This window comes from Gossypium raimondii, chromosome 6 (assembly GCF_025698545.1).
Source record: "Gossypium raimondii isolate GPD5lz chromosome 6, ASM2569854v1, whole genome shotgun sequence".
Classification (NCBI taxonomy): domain Eukaryota; kingdom Viridiplantae; phylum Streptophyta; class Magnoliopsida; order Malvales; family Malvaceae; genus Gossypium; species Gossypium raimondii.
In genome coordinates, this window is record NC_068570.1 from 36,789,696 (window position 1) to 36,806,119 (window position 16,424).

The 16,424-nt window shown below is 30.4% G+C and overlaps 1 protein-coding gene and 1 long non-coding RNA gene across 2 annotated transcripts; one reads left to right on the forward strand and one right to left on the reverse strand.

The window, feature by feature from the left end:
* Positions 1-4,933: 4,933 nt before the first annotated feature.
* On the reverse strand, positions 4,934-6,190 carry LOC105773226 (cysteine-rich repeat secretory protein 55). The gene is made up of 2 exons (XM_012594942.2): positions 5,333-6,190; positions 4,934-5,193 (listed from the first exon to the last, which is right to left on the reverse strand). The coding sequence occupies exons 1-2, from the start codon at positions 6,078-6,080 to the stop codon at positions 5,117-5,119; spliced, it is 825 nt and encodes a 274-aa protein (XP_012450396.1). The 5' UTR covers positions 6,081-6,190; the 3' UTR covers positions 4,934-5,116.
* Positions 6,191-7,308: 1,118 nt separating this feature from the next.
* On the forward strand, positions 7,309-15,441 carry LOC128041957 (uncharacterized). The gene is made up of 5 exons (XR_008197140.1): positions 7,309-7,371; positions 10,615-10,681; positions 10,787-10,830; positions 12,385-12,456; positions 13,690-15,441. It is a non-coding gene; the product is annotated as an uncharacterized LOC128041957 (long non-coding RNA).
* The last annotated feature ends 983 nt before the right edge of the window (positions 15,442-16,424 follow it).

Below are 16,424 nucleotides of genomic sequence, written 5' to 3' on the forward strand. Positions count from 1 at the left end.
TTTTTGTCCATCAACTAACTAATGGTCTAATTACCACATAAAGATCTCCAATTTAAAATTTCATAACAATCGGACACCTCTAAGATGTAGAACTCAACTTTTGCACTTTTTACAATTTAGTCCTTTTGACTAAATTGAGTGCCCAAACGTCAAAATTTTCGAACAAAATTTTTACAAAATTTTTCCGTGAAATTGTAGACCATAAAAATATAATAATATTTTCCCTCGTCGGATTTGTGGTCTCAAAACCACTGTTCCGACTAGGCCCAGAATCGAGCTGTTACAGCACCTTTTATGTCTAACAAGTCATATGTCACCGGATCAACAGAAGAACAAAATCGATACGTAATAGACAGAACTTTCGTTGGCGTCGTTCCGAAAATTTTACGCCTAATTCTTTTACGAAGTTCTGTCAAATCTATGTTCTGGTTAAAAAACAGTCGTACCGTATTCTCGAAAAAAAAACAACACCGTTCTCGGTGTGGCAAACCTCACCATCATAGTAAATAACAGCACTAATACGTTTACTCATATTTAATTTCTAACCTTCTTAGCCTCTCTAAATTGTTTTTGTTGTGTAACTTATGCAATCTGAAAACATTTTTTGCCTCATTTATAGCCTCAGCCCAAACATGCTACTGTAGCAAAAGCGTGTCCACGAGGGCGCGATTTCATAAATTCTTCTGATAAAGCATCCTGTTTGAAGCATTTTTTATACTATTTACTCAGAAACATCAACTCGAAATTATTTTTTCAAGACCTACTGTAGCAAAAGCGCGTCCACGTGGGAGCAATTTCAGAAATTCTTCTGATAAAGCATCCTGCTTGAAGCATTTTTTATACTATTTGCTCAGAAATGTCAACTCAAAATTATTTTTCAGACTCATCAGAGCAAAAGCACGCCCACGCATGCGATTTTAGAAATTCTTCTGATAAAGCATCCTGCTTGGAGTGTTTTTTTTTTATACTATTTTCTCAAAAACATCAACTCGAAATTATTTTTTCAAGACCTACTGTAGCAAAAGCGCGTCCACCTGGGCGCGATTCAGAAATTCTTTTGTTAAAGCATCTTGCTTTGATTTTATCTTAAAAACCCATAAACACGAAACCTAATATAATTTTGAAAAATTATAATTAATTTAATTAAGAAACCCTAAACCGTAATCCCTTATTTGTTTAATTTTTTTCTCCAAAACCCTAAAAATCCCAAAACCTCAAACTCTAACCCTAAAAACGCAAAAAACAGCAAAAATGGCAAATAAAGTTGAATGTATTTTATTATGGAGTGTTGAATGTTGATAACTATTTACAAATAAAGTTCTTTTTTTTAAAAAAAATTCTATTTATCTTGAAGCTCAAATTAACTTTATAAATTACAAATTGTTAAATTGTTTATTGCATCACCATACTTTAAATAGATGGGTTCTCTAGAAATTGCAAGAATTGAGCTAGTCCATATGGGTTAAAGTAAGCTCAAATTACCGATAAGAATAACTTGGGTAAGTTGTGCACGTCTCAATCACGGGTTGTTGTCAATGAGCTATTAGAATTCTCCTCTGCCCATTCTAGTGACATTGTTGTTGCATCCTCAGAACTGAATTTGTCCATCTTATCTAAACGGGACAATTAAATTGATACCGAGTAAAGTCTCATTTCCATCTCCTTTACGTAAATTTTTACTTAAAGTTGTTAATTCTAAGTTTTTAATCTTATTCAATTTAGTCTTGTTATTCAGTTTAAACCCTAATTTTGATTAACTACTCTCACTTCAATTAACCAACCTCCCGATGAATTTAATTACGACCCATCGCAATTCTATTATATCCATTTAATTTGTAAGTCATTTGGTACATTTAATACGAGGAATTAAAGGGTTTAGAGAAGTTCAATAATTCAAAGATTTCTTAGTGTGGAGATTGTGTTAGGCAACAATTGAAATTCTCATAGATAAAATCTCTTGATCACTCTTAACAACGATTAATCCACAACGAAAAAAAATGAGAAAAATAATTATAGAAAAATAATGAACCAAAATGCAAGTACATGAAATTGATGTAAAACTAGAATCAAAATAACAACTTTTAAGAAAATCCTAAAAACTAAATTACTTAACCACTACTAATCATAAAAGCCCTCCTTTAATCATGTTTAAGAAGTAATATTATACTACTTTTCATGTTTCACCTAATTTGGACGACTTTGCCTTGAGTTACAATAAAACTTCTGGTTGTGTGGACTGAAATACTCTTTCAGATTTTAGATCCGTCGAGCTTTAATGTCACAACTTCCCTAATAGTCTATTTGAGTCTTTGTAAGGTAGCTAGGGTGTTGCGACTTTGCTTCCCGATGTCGCGACTTCGCTGTAACGTTATGATTGACTTTCACCTTTGGCTACTGTCGTGGATGTCATGACTTTATCTATCGAATGTCATGACTTTACTTGTCAATGTCGAAACTCCTAGCTTCCAATGTCGCAACCTTGGCCATAGTCCACTTACATTATTGATGCTACTTAAAACTCCTCCCAAGTGCGTGTGTCGCTTCAATGCCGTGACTTCATGTCCTCCATGTCACAACATTCTGAGTAGTCCCCTAACATCTTTGTCATTTGGCTCAAGTCGTTTCTTGCACCACTACATCACTTAGTTGGAACTCATTAGGCAGGAGTTTGCCTAATCGGTCGATAAACATCCTAAAAGGCTTGTTTTATTCAACTAAAACATAAATAACACATAATTCATAAAAATAAAGAAATAACAAAAAAAAAAAAAAAACAAAAACAAAATGCTCCATTACATAAGTATCGCAAAAAAAACTCAATTTGCCCTATTAAATTATGGAAAATCACTCATGCAAATGAGAACTGGGGTTGAAAACTTAGCATTGTGCAAATCGATGGATTTTCCCCGTGCGCGTGAGAATATGGTGGAGCCTGATCCTTTTTGTTTCTTGGAGTAAATTATTATTTTATAATTCAACAGAGAGCCTATAGTTTTTTACTAGTTACTACTCTAGTAGCTATAAATATCATGCCTTGGTAGCCTCCTAAGCACATCACAAACTCGATACAAAAGAGCTTGTTGGAGATATGCTGCGGATGAATTATACTTAAAAACAATGTTCTACACACCTCAAACTTTCCTCCTCAACGTTCCAGTTTAGTTTTCTCAATTTATCTTTATTGAAAATAAAATCATTTTCCTAGTTTTTATGAGAAATGTTAAGAAAGAAGAAGAAAAGGTTTATATATGCTAGATATTTCTATGCTGTTCAAAATTTTAAAATTTATTCTATATAATAATTTAATTTTGAGACATTGAATCCTTGTAATTTTATTTAAAAATCTTGGTCCTTCTATCAATTTTTTTATTAAAGTTATTGACATAATAGTTAAAAATAAAAATAAAACCTCAATGTTTATAGTTTTGTTAATTTGATCCTCATTCTTTAAAACTACGTAATTTTTTCAAAAAATTAAAATTACTTTTCATATTTTAAATTAAAAATAAAAAATTTAAAAATTATAATCTAACAAATTCAAAAATTATAAAAATAAAAAATATTTAAAATTCAAAATTAAAAACAATTTTTAAAAATCATTTAAAAAGTTTAAAATTATTAAAATTATTTAAAAATTAAAAAATTAGAAAAAGAGTTACTCCTTAAATGTTAATAAGAGAAGTGTTTATGAGCCGTGTAACCTAGCCAATCGATTGACCCGACTCATTTCAAGATGGCCTTAGGCTTATATTATCAACCTTGGATTAGCCCAACTTGACCTATTTTATTCGTTAAAACAATAAAAATATATATTAATATTAATTTTTATAATTAAATTAAATATATATATATAATTTGTTATTATTTTAAATAGAGAAATGATTCGTTTAGTGAAACAAAATCAAAGCTGGAAAATTCTTTGAAATTGAATTTCGGCCTGACTTCACCAAGAACACCTTTAATGATAATAAACTTTCCAAACTTTGAGCTATTTATTCAATCCATATTAAACCATATTTAAACAAATATTTTTAATTTAATTCAAATATATTATATATTAAAATGTTTTTAATTAAATTTAGTTATAAAGTATATGAAATAATAGTGTAAAATAATTTTTAAATAGTGATACAAAATTGATACAAATTAAATTTAAATATACTGTGTAAATGTTTTTCAAAATATACTAAATAACAAATTTAAAACTTAATTTATTAATATTGTATTTTGCCAAAATGTGGTCCATTTTTTAATAAAATTCTTTTAATATAGTGTATTTTGAGCAAAAAATATATATTAAATTTAATCTGAAATAATTCAGAGTTTGTATTATTATTTATAAACTATTTTAAACTAATATTTTATATAATTTGTAATAAAATTTATATAAAAATATTTTTATATATAATTAATATGATTTAAAATAATAAAAATTTGTTCAAATTTAATTTAATATGATGAATCGAACAAATAACTCAAAATCTAGAAAGGCCCCATTCATGAAGTAAATAGCATTTTTTTATTTTTCATAATTTTTAAATTATTTGAAATGAATTTTATAAAAAATTATTTTATTTTTAAAATAAATTTTAATTGTTTATGTAATTTTAAAGAGTAAAGATCAAATTGACAAAAATTATAAATATTGCTTATCTATTCTTTTAGCAAAATTAATGGAAGGACTAAAATTTTTAAATCGGATAAAGTATATGGACCAATAGGATTCACTTTTAAATTTAAAAGAGTAAAAAAGAAAAAGAAAAAGTTAAAACCCAATTTGGGGGAGAATATATATGCTGGCAACATGATATGCGAAGTATAGATTGGATCTCCAATTACCATATCTTTAATAACTTTTCCCCGCAAAAATAACCCTCATTAAACTACCCCTTATCATCGACTTTGCAGCAATCAGTCAGGAATAGCTCAAACATTAAAAACCAGTGCCAAACAGGAAAAAAATCAATTATAAAAAGAAATTGTCTCTTCTAAGAAAATAGATTACAGAAGAATATGCATATCTGATTTTAATGGGCCCTTCTGCATCAGTCGAAATTACCATGTTGGCTGCCGACCATGGTTTTGACCTCAACATGATTGAATAGCCAATGAATGATTATGGCACTAATATAAAAACTAGGACTGCCATTGTTATGCCAGTTGCAACTCCTTGCAAAGACAATCTCCTAGCACCTGTTTTAGCATTACACAAAGGGTTCAATTTCATTTGTATCAAAATAATCTTAAAGATTGTAGTACTTAATAAAACCTATGCAATGGACACTTGAAACGAACATAACAATAACAATGATCGAAGTCAATGCCAACTCACCATCATTTGCAGTGATGGAAAAGTTTGAATAGAACTGGTAATCATGGTACCACATACTACAACTGGACCCATACACCTCCCATCCTCTCTTATTTCCAATCGTGGTTCTAAATGTCATTAGCTGAGTATCCAAGCAATGGCTGCAGTCAGTTCTACTTATATCCCTGGTGCACTGAGCCATGCCATACCTCTTCCCAAATTGTCCTGCATCCAACACTGCTGCATGAAACATCAACGGCTGCTTCGGCGCTGTTATTGATACTTCACTTATGAAGGTGAGAGCTTTTGAGACGACAGATGCATCATCAAAATCGGTTTCATTGACTATTGCTGCCGAAGATTGATCCCAAACGCCGAAGAAACGCTCATTCGAATAGCGAAGGAAGCACCATGTGAACCAAACTTGAACCTTTTTGCTCTTTGAGCAATCATGCAAGGCTACTGCAACAGATTCTCTGGTACAATTAGCACAATTTTCTGCAGAAACATCCCCTCTGCATTGCATAAGACCATAAATCTTCCCTGAGCTCCTTCCTACGGTGGTTTTAAAGAATCCTTTACTCAAAGGCCCTTTCTGGGTCAGTAAATCGAGAAGGCTGTCAAGATTGACTCCGAATGAGCTTTCTGATGAATTATCAGCTTCTGAACATTGCAAACCAGAATACAGATTCCTATCAGCATGACATATGCCAAGTGACAACATGAAAACTAAAAATACAATGAAAGTTTGCACATCGAAATCCACCATTTCCGAATTTGACAACTCATTTACATCTCCATCTCCCAATGGAAAAGACTAAGAGCTGGATCAGATGAGCCATTTGTTTTCAATTGATCTTGAATTATTGTCAAACAATGAAAAAAATGTATTATATTTGTTCATTTTGTCTATTATAAAGGTCAACTCTTCAGCTTTTGATGCCTGGCAAGCAATCATTTTCTTAGCCATAATAATCTTAAAAGTCAACTTCAACTAGTAGCATACACTTGAGTATATCTTTACCTTACATCTCTAAAAGTAGTAAAGAACCAAAACTTGAGATAAGAACAAATGATAGTAAGTTTGATTGAACTTTTTCTTATATTGCAAGAATCCTAGGCATTTTTAAGTCAAAAAGGAAATTAATCCATGGTGTCATGCAGGGGCATTTGACATGAATTTGCAATTATGCTCCAAAATTACCACATCATATACAAGGAGGAAATTCATAGCCTTTTTAAACCCTTGATTAATTCCAAGATTTTCTGTAATCCTATGTGAAAAATTAGAAAGAACAAACATGTATTAGTACATTTGTAAGAACATTTTCTCATGTTTTCTTCAAAGAAAGTGTAAAATGAAAATGCTAAATGCGATATAATCAAAACATGGAATCATCATTAATATGCAACATTATTATTATGGAATCATCATTCCTGCTTTTCTTCTAAAAGACGATGAATAAATTAGTGACTCTCTTTTCTAAAAGCTCAAGAAAAGACAATCCTCACACAAGCATTTGAGCCTAACTCATCAATTAAAATAGAAAAAGCATATCATCTATAAATTTCAGCATCAACCATATCTTCAACATAAAAAAAATAATAATAATTTTTTCCTTCTTTTGTCACTATATGAGTGTATGTACATGTGACGCATGGTAGCGTTAAGATCAACTTGAAATAAAGAAAATGATGTAACCCTACGAATCTCTAGATTCTCTACATTGATTGGCCTAAGCTGAAAGTGACATTTTTTGCTTTCTTATCATGCATATCAACATCAAGATTCATGCGCTAGTGGGCTCTCCATTGCTTTCCATTTTCTATAATACCTTCCACTTGTCACGACAGTGATCCTTAGCTAGGCAGTCCACGAACCACCCGTGGTGGGATTTGGCCAATTTCAGTCGAGAGGGTATGGCTAGGTCGCTTTTTCAGGTATAAAAATGGCATCATCTTATATATCTACTATTGGTATAAAATTGGCTTGGTAACCTTGTTTTAACGTCTCAAATCATTTCACAAAAGGTCAATCAAAGAAGCCAGTAAATATCAAGGTCAGTTGAACAAAATGTTCATATCAATCGTTTTCTGTGACCAATCATTCATCATCTTAAGATATTAATTGATTCTCTCAATGTTATGCATTAATTCCTTGATGTTACTAACAGTAAGGATGAATTTGAGATTCCCAAGATAATATTCCTCCAATTTTTTTCCATGTTCAAGAGCTTACATTTACTAATTTCATGATTATACGAAAAAAAAATCAATCTCAAAAGAAAAATTCTCGCTTTAAATGGAGACTTCACATAAAATCTTTTACAATAAAAATCATGTGATTAATTTTGTCCTTCACCATACCGCAAAACTACCACATTCACTTTATTTTTTGATAGCTAGATACAAATTCTATTAGATGTCATTGCAATTATCTTTCCTTAGCTCCGTTAATCTACTATGTATCCACAACTATCGTTCCTTCCGCTCTTCATATCCTCTTCCATGAATTCTTCTTCAACAGTAGAATAGTAATGGCTCCTAATAAAGTAGAGGGTGTTAGTTTGCAATGTTAGCAAGCCCACATTACTAACGTATATAAAGTATAAAAGACAATTCTTCATAAATTAAGTAATTGCGTTGGGTACTTAGCTCACTTATATTGATTGCATAATATTTATTTGAATAATTTTAACTTTTAAAAAAAGACAATGAATAAACCTATCTTTTCTGGAAAATTGCAATGTTGTGAAAACATGTAACTTGTTGCACAAGTTATGTACCAAGTGACATATTTTTTGATGAACTATGCTTGAAGCCTTAAGGATAATGAATCATCACACTTGAAGTTTATTTTTTCCTTTTAATTTTCTTTTATTGCACCACAAATTTCTTTCTTGTACTACAATTTTCTAACAGAGGATATTTGTAATGATATAATTTCTCGCTGTCCAAATTCTTCGTAAGGTACAAATGAGGAGGGTGTAGAATTCTCTTGCTTCTTTAGTATTTAAATCATCCAATGTGAGTCACTTTGAAATACATTCCAAAACATTATTATAATACTCAACCCAAAAGCTTGTAATTTAAGGAGTAAGTAATTGGCTCAACACATAAGTGTATTATTCTCTTATTTATGGGTTGAGGACATATTATAGATAGTTTTAGGGATTGTCTAAAAAACATTATTATTACTTTTCAATGAAAGCAAATAGAGAAAAAATTGGGGGAAAAGAAAAGAAAAACCCTAAAAGAGTTTGCTTTTCCATTGATTAAGAGAGAAGGAGTATGGATTTTGGTTGATGATGAAACCTAAATTCTGTATAAATACATGAGAATAATAAATTCAGTTTTGAGAAATTTCAAGAGCTAAGTTAAAGATGAGCTACGTTGTTGAAAAGAAGGAATTTCAAGAGGATTATTTTTGTTTTCGTTTTTCAAGTCTTGGGTGTTTTAACGCCTTAACATATATCGATACACAAAATCTAAGAAATGTTGTATATCTATATATGTTTTCTCCTTAGTTTCTTAAATGGTATATGAGTTTTGTAATGTAATTTTCGTCAAACATGCTATTAGTATTACGAAATTTACAATATGATTATGTTTCGATATTTGATTTTCAAATATGGTTTCTGTTCAGTTAACATGTAAAATATTTTGAAATCTCATTTGACTTTACAATAAATAACTACTACTTTATACGATGAGGTAGTACGAGAATGTATATATTTTTTGTCTCCTCGTATCAGGGGTTAAACATTAGCCATGTCAACATATGCTTTATGATAGAAATCAATTTCTGTTGTGACATCGGTTTATAGTAGTGGTTTTTATTTTAATTTATTATCACTATAGGTTAATTGTCTTTTCAACCTTTATCACCGGGGCTAAGGGTGGCCTTAGTATATTACGCGAAACTAATGAAAGTATTTGGTTTTTAAAGTTCTGTTATTTGGAACTCTAAGTTTTAAATAAGTTTATTAGATGTCAGATTACCTAAATTATGTTTTTCAATAATTATTGCTATTTTAGCCTAATTCTCATGTGGTATATTTAATATAATTGAGTGATATCATTTATTTGATTTTCGCATGTGTAGACCTATATGTGGTAACGAAAAAATATTCAATCATTTACATCCATTATTATGTAGTGTGATTGAATGAACTTTTGGCCTTTTTTTTTTTTTAAAAAAAAGGTCATTTCAAAGGATATGCTAAGTTATAGTTTTGAAAAGCAAACGATGATCGTTGTTGCTATAATGACGAAATACAATTTTATCCGAAAACATGTCAGTCGAAATGATACAGATTTTATGGAATATGAAAATATTAACAGGGCATATGAGAATATTATTCATCTAGAAGAAGAAGATGATGATGGAGAATCAAACAATTCAAGTGTTTTTGAAATGGAATTAACAAGAGATGTTATAACTTGTAATTTAATGAATTCACTTTAAATTGCAAAGGTAGCTGAAGGAGATTTGGATTGATTGATGGTCTTGGAGGAACCGTCGATTTTTGTTAGGGAATTCCTGGAGGAAGACATCAGTCTTTCTCTGCTAGAAGTGTATTGAACTATGTAGTCTATTGTTTCCTTAGGCTTGTCCTAAGTTTATTTTACCAAAAACATTAATGGTTATATTTAAATATATAAAATATAGTTTATATATTCTAATTAAATTTTATAAACAATTAATATTAATTGTAACGTCCTGAATTTATTAAATTTTGATTGCTTAAGTGTATCAAGTATTTTGTTATGGTGTGTTGGTTAAGTGATTTGGGTTGTTCGCTTTAGCCTTGAGTTCAAGTCTCTGTGTATGCTTTGTAGAAATTCTTTTTGTTTCTTTTCATGTGATAGAAGTTGGGTTATATTCAAATTTTACTACAGCTGATAGGATTTTGATAAAATACATTATTTTGAGCTAATTTTATCTTATTATGGAATTAAAAAAATCATCAAAACAACTTATCCCTAAATTGCTTCTAGTCCCAACCGTCCACCCTCTTACTCTCACATTTCTTTTGTTTTTCTCTGTTTCCCTTTGCTCTATTTTCTTCTTTCTTTTTCCTTTTGCGATTGAAGCCTTCTTTTCTTTTATTCTGTCGTTTTTGTTTCGCTTGTTGCATTGCATCTTCTTTTGTGTTCGTTTTGATAATCGTCTCTGATCATGTTAATCGAGGTGTTATTTTTTGTTATGTTATTTTCTTTTGTTTCTTAATCAATTTAAGGGTCATATTAATGATTAATTCGTGTTTTTAGTAGTTTAAACATTGTTGTGTTTTCATTAGGCGAAGGGAGTGAAAATCGATTACCTCCAGCATAGTAAGTCATGTTTTGGACGCTATTCTTCGAGTGGTAAGAACTCGGTTTTGGTTTTAGGGACTGAAATTTTGACAATTATATGCTATCTAGGATGGACCTTTTGATGGCTAATTGGTGTGATTTACAAAATAAATGTAGGTTTCGTGAGTTCTAGACGTGTGTTTGATCAATCTCGCTGTCAGGTGTGTGAAACTAACTCAAAACCTCACTTGAAACCCGAGAAAATTACGAAACATGGGTTGTTTTCGAAACTTCCTAGTGCCACACAACTGTGTGGTAGGTCGTGTGCTAGGTTGTGTGGAGCACACGGTTGTGTGTGATTACATGGCCTGTGTTGGTAGGTTGTGTGGACCACATAAGCTAGCTTTTTCAACCGTGTGGGCCACACAGCCGTATAGGCCTTTTGGGCCAATTTTGAGGCCTATTTAGGGGCTGAATAAGGGACTTGAAAATTAGGTCTATGGGCATCATATAGGCCCAAAAAAGCATAAGTTTCAATACGTATATACACGTAAGTAAGCTTAGGAAATAGGTTAAGTAAGTATTGTTTATAAACTATTTGCTATGTTATGTTCCTTATAAATATATATATGAGTGTGCATGCCATACGATTTATGATATATGTATATATGATATTATGATTATGTCTATACTTTTGTTTTAGGGTGGGTTATGTCATGATGGAAGAAGTGTTATATGGCAATTTTACTGCAACTATGGTTATAAGGCCTTGCATATATATGTATGAGTGACATACCACCATGTATCGGTGTGATTGGATGAATGGACTCTTGTTGTAACGACCCGATAGTTAGAGGTGACGAAAAGTGTAGCTTCGGGACTCCGTTTTTGTAAATCGGACCTGCAAATATTTTCATAATAGAAGCGGACTAAATTTTAGATAAGTAATTTTTAGGAAATTAGGAGTTATTAAGGTATAGGGACTAAATGCGTAAGGGCTAAAAGTTAAATTATAGATTGAAATAAATTAAAGGGACTAATATAGTAATTATACCCTTGTTTTTTTTAAGTGGACGATCATAATGTAGCATTTATGATATATATAATATATTATGTTAACTTAATACATATATATATGTTATAATAATAATAATAATAATAATAATAATAATAATAAATATAATAATAAATAAAAGTAAAACAAAATGAAAGAAATATAAAGGAAAGTGGCATGAAAGAGAATGTTTCAATTCTCTTTTGCATGCATTTCGAAACAATAGAGAGAATAAAGAGCCTAATAACAATTAGGGGTTTCAAGTATTCAAACTTCAATTGGTTAGTCAATTTAGTCAATTTTCTTGTAATTTTTATGTTTTTGAAATCCTGATACTCAGAGCTAGCTGACCCATGTTATAATTTTTAGTATTGTTTAAGATTTTAGATGTTGCCATTATTGAGTAGTTAAAACATTAAGGGTTTATTTAATAGATTTTAAAGTTAGAAGTGAAAATGACTAAATAGTGAAATTAATTGTTGATTTTGAGCAATTTGGACTAAATTGTGAAAAATTCAAGATTGAGGGGTAGAATTGAAAATAGGGAGCTAAATTTAGCTTAAAGTGAAATTAGTATAAAAATTAGAGGTTAAATGTGAAGATTTATTAGTCTCGATTTAGGGACTAGATTGAAGATTAAACAAAATGTATTATAAAATTTGAAATTTAATGATATTTTAATTGTGTATTATTGATATATTTTAATTATTTTATTCCATAGCGAACATCGTTCCAGAATCCTCAGAGTAAGAAGGCAAAAGACAAGGTCGACGTCGAGTAGCTGGAATATACGGTTTGTGTTTCTATAATCCGAACTAAATTATGAGTTAATGCATATTGAATTGATTGTGTATGGTAAGTATTTGGTGTGAGAACTCTTGTACATTTGGACTGAATTGAATTAAATGATGATTAAAATGATCCAATTATGGATATCGAGAAATGTGGTATTTTTATGACTGTTGAATTGAATATATGATTTAGAAAATGTGGTTGCTATCAAATTGAATATATGCTTATATGTGATAATATACAATTATGAAATTGAGACATTGGTTGTATTGAAAAGTAAAATGAAACCCTATTAATATGAGTAACTCAGCCCAATTCAAAGGTCATAATAGAGATGACTTAGTTTCCCTCAAGGCCCAATTACGAGATCTAAATCCAAACAAATAAAGTCAAAACTCAACTTAGTTGTTCAAGACTTTATCACGAAAAAAATTCGAGAAGAAAGTTGAAGTTTCAAGACGATGAATTCTAGAGAGTAATGATGAATTAGAATAGACTAATTCTATTCGTGGGCCTAAACTGTCAATGTATGATGACAAACCTATGTGAAAAATGCATACAAGCTAAGGAATTTCACTTCAAAAACCCCAAATGATCTCACAAGCCTAGACATTTCATATTGGGTTCGAGTTTTAGGCTTAATTTTTATTATATATGAGCTCAATATTTTATTTATCAGCTCTTATTATTTTATTATTATTTTATTCCAAATTTTTTATAATTATTAAGTATTTTAAGTTATTTAGGAGTTTTATGTTAACAAGAAAGTTTAGTTTAAAACTACTTATTGTTTAGATTAAATTAGAGTTCAAGTATACTTAGGAGTTTTATTTAGATTTATTTAGCTAGCTCAGATATAGGTCTTTGCATTGTACACAATTCAGACAATTCATTATTATTCTATTTCTCTTTTAAGTTAATAAATTATCTCTAGGTTTTTCTTTTCAAGAAATTCTCTTGAGTTTCTTTTAGAAGAGTTTTAACAATCTTTTTAGATTGTGGGGATCATTTTCAAACTTTTTCTTGCCAATGTTTCTATCTTAGAGGGGAAATTAGAGCCGCTTGAAGGGGGCTGTGGATTCTTCGTATTTTCAAGGCTTCTTAGGACTTCTACATGCCATGTTCTATCTTTCCATTTATCTTTTTTATTCGCTTCCTTAATCTTTGATTTATTATTTTATTTTAGTTATTTATTTTAATTGTTTTATCTGACTTGGATTCAATTTCGTTTCAGGTTGTGTCAAAATCCATGTTTCTTTCCGATCGTTTAGAGCCTTAAGTCAAATCCGTGATTTTGACAAACTTTGTGATCCGCTTTCGCGTTCATCCTTCTCATCCTTTATCATTTGTATCAGATTTGGGTGTTTTAGGTGTTCTTTTTATTTTTATAAATTGATTTCTAGAAAATAGCCTCAAAACAATTTTTTACCTCGACAGTTTTTAGAAAAAAATATTTTTCAGTGGGTAAATGATTTTCAAAAAATCTAAAATTTTAGATACTATTTCTTGGCACTGTTTTAGAGAATTAAAAATATATTTCTCACAAAAAAAGTGATCAAAAAAAGTACAAAAAAATCAAATACAAAAAATAAAAAAAATATTCTGTGGGTTGAATTTTGTGCTGAAACTTTCCAGATCAGATCTAAATTATTTGAGGAGGCTTTATTTTAAATTTTATGATTTTTGGAAATCGGGAACACCTCAAATGAAGTTTTTCAAGTTACTTCGTAATTTTTCAGGTTTTCGGGTTTCAGCAATTTTCATTGACTCTTAGCTTTAAGTTTTCATTTGTTTTTACTTTTTATTTGTTTCTTTATGCATTCTAACACTTTCTTCCTCCATGCAACATAATTCTTTGATGTCTAAGCCAATTTTGGACTCATTGTGCTATTAGGTTTGCTTTGATAGTTTGGTTCTAATACATTCTGATTGATTGATATAGGCACTTTTTAAAAGACTCGCAAGATTAATTCTTACCTCATTGAGATTTTTTTTGAGTGCATATAGGTGAGGTTTGCTTAATTTTTTTTCTTTTGAAGTGTTGTGCTTTTCTAGGCTTTCATTATGATCATGACACTCGTGCCCGTAAAAACCATGATAAGATACCATCTAATGACAAAGAACAAGATGTTACGTTGGAAAATATTGTGGGGATGGTAAAATTTCAACATCAACAATTGAAAGAGGTACATGATACATTTGAGGCCAATTTGACTAAGTGTCGAATGGAACTATAAGAGAACATTAACTAGCTTTCCAATCAAATTCAACTACTAACTCAAGTTGTTGCTCATTTGGAGACTTATTCAAATCAACGATCTCGTGCTCATGATAGTGATGATGATAGGGCAATGAACAACTTCTTATTTGTTGTAATACTGGTAGACGCGAATATCATCACATTGATGAAACTTTGGGTCTTTCTAATTGCAGCCAACATTCTATCGCTACACCAAAGTTCAACATTCCACCATTCCAAGGAAAGTATGATCTAGAGGTATATTGTGATTGGGAGGATAAAATGGAGATCATTCTCATTTGTTATAGATGTTCGAAAGAGGAGAAAGTTCCATTAGCTATATTGGCATTTTCGGATTTTGCATAGAGTTGGTGGACTCAACTTGTGTTGAATCGCCAAAGGAATCATGAATGAGATGTTGATTCATGGGAACGGTTAACACAAATCATGTGAAAACGTTTTATCCCACCTCACTATTATAGGATATTAAACGGAGACTTCAACGCATTGTTCAAGGTAATCGATCTGTTGATGAGTACTTTAAGGAGATGGAGATGCATATGCACAGCGTAAATGTCCAAGAAAATGAGGAGACTACCATGGTGCAGTTTGTAGATGGTTTGAACGTTTGAATAGCTAATGTTCTTGATCTTCAAACCTACATTGATGTAACAACCCATTTTTGGTAAAATTAGAACAGTGGTTTCGGGACCACAAATCTAATTTCGAAAGGAAATTTTATTTTAATATTATTTTATGATCTATAGTACGATAATAATATCATATAAAAATTTCGTAAAAAAAATTTACCGATTACATGATTAATTTGTTAAAGAACCAAATTGCACGAAGTGCAAAAGTTGAGTTCTACTAGTTAAAATGGCTTAAATAGCTATGAAATTCAAAATTTGAGGTCCTTATATGGAAAATAGACCATTAAAAATGCTTAGTGGTTAAAGATGATGATTCATCCATGGAAAATTAATTAAAGAAAAGGATGAAATTGGAAAGTGAATTTTTTTATCATTTTTATCATCATCTTTCCCAAATAAAACATGGAAACCCTAGCTAAGAGAAAGTGAGCTCAAGCAAGCTATTTTGGCTTAATTGGGTAAGTATTCATATCCCGTTTTTAGTAATTTTCATGCTTCCGAGATCGTAATAGCTTAATTTAGCTATATCGGGGACTAATTTGTAAAGTTATCAAAGTACTAGGGTTTTTCCATGGATGAGTGTGCACGAATTAGGAAGTTTTATGGTAGAAAATGAAAGGTTGTTGGTAGACAAACAACTTTTGTAAAGGGAAATTTGATGAAAAAATTATTTAGGGACTAAATAGAAAAGATGTAAAATTCATGGAAAAATTTTGAATTTTATGAAATGCATGGGTTGTAAATTTTACATGTAAAGATCGGCTAGGCTTGGAATAAGGATTAAATTGTATGAATTTCAATTTCCGAGCCTAGGGACGAAATTGTCATTAATTAAAAGTTTAGAGGAAAAACGGTAATATTTCCAAAGATGTGAATTGAATTGAAATGAACATGAATTGATGTTAAATTCATTCATATAAATCCAGATAGACCATATTTGGAGTTAGAACAAGGAAAAGAGAAAGTGTCGAATTAGTATATTTTACTTATAAGTTCGTGTAACTAAATTATGTATATTAATATGTTTGAATTGAATGTTGTATATGTGTAAATTGTATAAATGTCTTATGTATCAAA

What these genes read in the sequence shown, in the direction of transcription:
- LOC105773226 (XM_012594942.2), bottom strand. Translation starts at nt 6,080, where the DNA reads ATGGTGGATTTCGATGTGCAAACTTTCATTGTATTTTTAGTTTTCATG. An exon ending in TTCCATCACTGCAAATGATG is followed by an intron (nt 5,194 to 5,332) that starts GTGAGTTGGCAT and finishes ATGCTAAAACAG; the next exon opens with GTGCTAGGAGATTGTCTTTG.